Source organism: Rutidosis leptorrhynchoides, chromosome 10, assembly GCF_046630445.1.
Source record: "Rutidosis leptorrhynchoides isolate AG116_Rl617_1_P2 chromosome 10, CSIRO_AGI_Rlap_v1, whole genome shotgun sequence".
Lineage (NCBI taxonomy): Eukaryota > Viridiplantae > Streptophyta > Magnoliopsida > Asterales > Asteraceae > Rutidosis > Rutidosis leptorrhynchoides.
In genome coordinates this window covers 337,143,072-337,148,851 of record NC_092342.1, presented here as the reverse complement: position 1 = coordinate 337,148,851, position 5,780 = coordinate 337,143,072, and the positions used below count along the sequence as shown (strand labels likewise).

The 5,780-nt window shown below is 35.8% G+C and overlaps 1 protein-coding gene across 1 annotated transcript; it reads right to left on the bottom strand.

Annotated features, from left to right (window-relative positions):
* Nucleotides 1–242: 242 nt before the first annotated feature.
* LOC139873538 (CBL-interacting serine/threonine-protein kinase 6-like) lies at nucleotides 243–1,663 on the bottom strand. Its single transcript, XM_071861463.1, has one exon. The coding sequence runs from the start codon at nucleotides 1,652–1,654 to the stop codon at nucleotides 377–379; it is 1,278 nt and encodes a 425-aa protein (XP_071717564.1). The 5' UTR covers nucleotides 1,655–1,663; the 3' UTR covers nucleotides 243–376.
* Nucleotides 1,664–5,780: the final 4,117 nt, after the last annotated feature.

The window sequence follows — 5,780 nt, the reverse complement described above, 5'->3', positions numbered from 1 at the left end:
ACCATCATTCATCTTCTCAAGGTTTACATGTTAGTTTCTTAACAGCTAGCGCTTACGACCTTGTTAGGGGCCTTCTGATCAACGACCGTTATCGAAGGAGCCGGACCGGAGAGCCTTGTTCTAAGATCCTTAAACCCCCCTTTACGTATTGAAAAGATATGTACCAAAAGTTGATCTAATATATAATTACATATTTATTTATTCCGAATAAAGGTTTGAAAATTATTTGTAAATCATGGATAAATCACAAGATGAGATATAATTTCGCTACCGCGATAATTTTCAATTCCATGACCCATAATAAAACTTTAGAAATCACGAAAAAAACAACAAATCACTAAATAACCAATAAAAAAAAGCAATTTACAAAACCTAATTAATCACCCGACGACGTCCAAACAATATCTTTTAATGCCGGTCGGAGCTCCTTATTACAGAACTGCTTATACTCTAATGTATCACCACTCGATTTCTTCACTTCCACCACCAATAACGACGGCGCTACCGACCAAATATCCGCCGTGACCGCTAACTTTCCTTTCCTTCCGATCTCATTTCCTTGTAACCTCAAACTACTTTCATCTACGCTTTTTTTGATCGAAAACTTCATCGCTTTCGCAACCGCTTCTATCTTCGCCACCACTGTCGTCGCCGGTTTCGTCGTTGCAAATTTAATCTCTTGTTTCTCTTCTCGTTTCTTCTCTTCAAACAACGGCGAAAGATCGAATCCTTCCGATAATGAAATTATATGAAACGCATTCAACGTTTCGGTTTCATTACATTTTAGATTACTAATGACGTCGTCCGGGTTTTGAAACATAGCGCTTTTAGGCGCTTGTTTTTTAAACCAGGACGACTCAATAATTTTTGATATTGTTAATCTACAATCAGGATTCGGATCTAACAATTTAGTAATTAATCTTCTCGCATCCGATGAAAACCACGGCGGACACTGAAAATCACCACGGTAAATTTTTCGGTACATTGCGACAACATTTTCGTCATGAAACGGTAAAAATCCGGCTAAAAGAACAAAGAGAATAACACCACATGACCAAATATCTGCTTTCTCACCGTCGTATCCTTTTTTACCGATCACTTCCGGCGCAACGTAAGCCGGAGTTCCACACGTTGTGTGTAACAATCCGTCCTGCCAGACATGATCGGTAAACGCGCTTAAACCGAAGTCGGTAACTTTTAAGTTACCGTCCTCGTCTAATAACAAGTTCTCCGGCTTTAGATCGCGGTGATACACACCACGACTATGGCAAAAATCAACGGCTGAAATCAGCTGTTGAAAATAACCTCTAGCAACATCTTCTCTTAACCGACCTTTTTCAATTTTTGAAAATAATTCGCCGCCTTTAACGAGCTCCATAGCGAAGTAAACCTTAGTTTTACTAGCCATAACTTCATGTAATTCCACAATATTTGGATGCCTTACCATTTTCATGACGCAAATTTCACGTTTAATTTGCTCCATCATTCCGGCTCTTATGACCTTCTCTTTTCCGACGATCTTCATCGCTACGCTACCGCCGGTTTTCAGGTCACGTGCGTGATACACTTTCGCGAAGGTTCCGTGACCTAATTGCCGGCCGAGCTCGTACTTACCGTTAAGTACGGCGTTATTTTTGTTCTCAATTTCCACCATCTGTCGATCTAAATTGAAATTTGAAATTTGAAATTGTAAATTATATCAAATTTATAACAGATTGAATAGATTTACGCTTTGATTGATCACCCGTCTTCAACGTGTTTCCGGTGGCAAGTTCTGCCGGCGATCGGTTTTTGAAACCGTCCACCGTTAAACAGCCGCGCATCTCCTCTCATCTCTCTGCATTCCCTTGCAATTTTTGAGGTTGGATGTTTATTTGATTTTTTGGATTGAAAAACTTTAAGAAATTCAGTTGCTTGAATATTTGAAAGTCATGGTGAACGTGTGTTTATATAGGCGGTCTTCATTAATGTGAAGTACGGAGTATTATTTTGACCGTTAGATCTGTGAGATGTGAATCCAACAGTGGAGTCTGTACGTGAGTTAAATGGTTATATGACAACTGGCACAAAACGACAAATATAGGCAAGGTTATTTATTTTTATACAAATAAATTATATGAAGTTTGTCTCATTGCTTAAAATAAAGGTAGTCTAAAAACATAATAGAAAGGCACTTCCATTATGATAAAAACATAATCACTCACTCCTTAATATACATACACTTTTTTAATCACTTAAGTTATTACTCCCCAAATAAACGTCTAGATAGCTCGGAACACGCTGAACGTGTCCTTTGATAATCCACCAACCCACCCTGATCAGAGGTGATGTATTATATGTTGAGTGGTAGTACGAGATATATAGTAGTGAAATACACGATGTAGTGAGAAATTTTTTGAGTTTTTAACTAGTAACACTAGTAGATAGTGTAATTTTTTTTTTGTAACACCATTAATCTAAGTCATATAGCTGAAATGTTTTTGAGATCTTAATAAGTGATATCAGTAACTATTATTCATAGATCTGACACTGACACTGTGACTGAGCTAAATATTTTTACATCAATCTAGTGACGAGCTCGAAGTAAGACTTGAACCATGCTTATCTCTAAATATTTTTTACATGATGAACCTCCAATATCAAAGACACGTATATCACTCAGTTAGAAGCTAATCGGTATTATTTATTTAAATTAATACCCGCATAATATTATATACACATAATTGCATGTTAATTGGTCCACGTATGTAGTAATTACTTATTACTCCGCAATTATTCAAGTATAACTGTTGTTTGTGCTTACAAAGGAAATAAATATCACAACTAACGGCTACAAATTAATGTGGTATAATAATAATAATAAATAATATTCCCTTAGAATAATTTAATTGTATAATTCCCAACGTATGAGAACTTATTTTGGAATGAAATAATTTACTCCCTCCGTTCCAGTACAAGTGTCCACTTACTTTTTGCACACAGTTTTAGAATATCCCACTAACTTCATTCTCCACCAATCAGAATTCTTCTCTCCCCACAATAACCTCTATAGTACTGACTCTCAAAATGCAAATCAATTTTAAATTACTTCATAGCGATTAGCTCTACTCAAGTAGTCAAGTTAATCACAATCAATTCAAAATTTATTTCATAGGGATAAGCTCTGTTCCAGCTAATCACAACGAACGAGATATTGATTTCCATTTCACTTGATTTGTTATTTATTACGATGAAGATTACGAAAACACTTTATTTATAGATTCTTTTCACTAAAAAATATAAATTAAATAAAAATTGATTCGATGATCTAATAAAATGTTAAGTGATGTACATTTTACGATCTGCTATATTTGTGGATTTCTTGATAACGGAAAAAATTTGGAAATTCATTGTTGATGGATGAAGGTTAAAATTTAAACAAATTTGTTTCATCGTTAACTTCTAATATTATAAATTACTCCACTTTCTTTAATGTGAGGTTATCATAACTCATAAGAAGATACAACATTATCATATTTTTATTTTTATTTTGTTAATGCAAGTTAATTCTACTGAATATGAGTCCCTAAGGATTATTTTATGGATCAACGGCTTCTATTAAGTCTGTTTGATTTAAAGATAAACAGATTAGTTATTTCGATTTTTATATTCAGTCATGGTCTATTTTTTTTATTAACGTTCTAAATTATTTTTTCTTATATGTCTATTTAAATTTGTTTTTATAATACGATAATCCAAGAAGACAGTCATATATTATTCAACATATTGATTTAATGATGATTACCTCTAGCAATCATGATGATGAAATTGACTCCAATGATAATCTTTCTGCAAAAGTCGATGAAGAAGTTGAGGATTGGCCACCGGAACCTACCAACCCCGCCTATGATTTGGATAGTCCAAAAGTTTTTGCCTCATCAGCTAGCTTTAATGACGACATTAATTGCAATGGGTCTAGTAACGATGGCCTTGACAACCCACAAGTCCATGACGATTCACATTCTGTAAACTAAAACCCTAAAAATTTCTCATCTACCGAGAAATGCATGGATACCGACGCACCTTCTTCCACCAATTCGATAGATGATACTCTTAACCCAAGTCCAATAACCGTTAACTCTTCACCCATTAGTCCTCAAACTCACTCCCCCCAAGCCCACCCCCTTACGGATACCTCTACCCCTGATGGTGAAAATTGCCCTGACAACCGAAGCCCACTTGAGCAATTGGGCCTGGCGAATAATTGCTTCAATATCAATAATAAAAATTCAAGCCCGATCATCAGTGATATTCCGATACCCTCCATATCTGTCCAAGACATTCACCTTAATGCCACTTCTGGTGTCATTTTCAAGGCGGTAAATAACATTCCCAATAAAAAAAGGAAAACATCCTCAAATGAGTCAGTGTGGACCAATATTCGAAGATGGAACACAACTTCCAGAATCCTAAAAGCTAAGTCTCAAGCAAGAAACCCGAATCGGAAAAGACTGAAATTTAAATCTTGCTCATCCTTGTCTTCGTCAGTCAGTAAAGGTAATAGCTCTCACTCGCTTTCTGAAAGTTCGATGCATTGTGAGGACATTGGTAAACTTCTCGGGCTAACAAGAAAATCTGTTCAATCTACATGTTGAGGTACTTTCTGTACTCTTCCTTTTTTGTCGAGATTTTTTTAAACCGTTTAATAATGAAGATTTTATCACTAAATATTAGAGGCTTAGGTCTAGATGACAAAAACAAATTCAATTGGTTCAAACGTGTGTGTTTCCTTCAAAACCCTAATGTCATTGCTCTTCAGGAAACTAAAGCCGATAGGATTTCAGAACGTTGGGTGGAATCGGTTTGGGGTAACAACAACAATAAATACGCTTTCAAAAAATCAAAAGGTAATTCGGGCGGGATTATCACGATTTGGGACCCAAATATTTTTATTACTAACCGTGTTGTTGAGCGTGACTCCTTTATTGCGATAAAAGGATTTTGGAAAGATGTAGGTACGGAACTCATTCTCGTGAACACATATGGGCCTCAAACCGATCCGGAAAAAAAGAAAATGTGGAACGATCTTAATGATATTTTGAATTATGACGGTGCAATGTGGGCCATTTTTGGTGATTTCAATGAAGTCAGATTCTCCTCTGAAAGAAAGAACACGGAATTTTGTGAAAGAAGAGCAAAACTTTTCAACGATTTTATTAAAGATAACTCCTTGCTTGACTTGCCACTGGGAGGAAGAACTTATACTCGAATTAGTGATAACGGAAGAAAATTCAGCAAACTTGATAGGTTTCTTGTTTCTGAAAATCTCTTATCTCAATGGCCGAATATTAATGTTTTGGTTTTGGATAAAAAGCATACGGATCATTGCCCTCTTATTTTACAAGATGGTAATGCTGATTTTGGTCCTAAACCGGTTAAGGTTTTTGATGAATGGTTAAATCATGAAGAATCCTACGACATCATCAAATCTACTTGGGAGAAAACCGTCAACAGTACTAAACCTGACTGCATTTTTCGTGATAAACTCAAGTTAGTCAAACAAGAACTTCGAAAATGGTATTCTACCTCACATGGAAAATTGAAAACTGAAATAGAGGAATTGTCCCGTGTCGTGAATGATTGGGAAAGGAAAGCCGAGTTAACCGACCTTAGCGTGGATGATTACACCAAATGGATGAAAGACAAGGAATCTCTTCTTAGTAAAGATAAGTCTCATGTTGAAATGCTCAAACAAAAGTCTAGATTTAAGTGGGCTTTAGAAGGGGATGAGAACAGTAAAT

Excerpts from the sequence above, each read along its gene's own strand:
- LOC139873538 (XM_071861463.1), bottom strand. The coding sequence starts at position 1,654 with ATGGTGGAAATTGAGAACAAAAATAACGCCGTACTTAACGGTAAGTAC.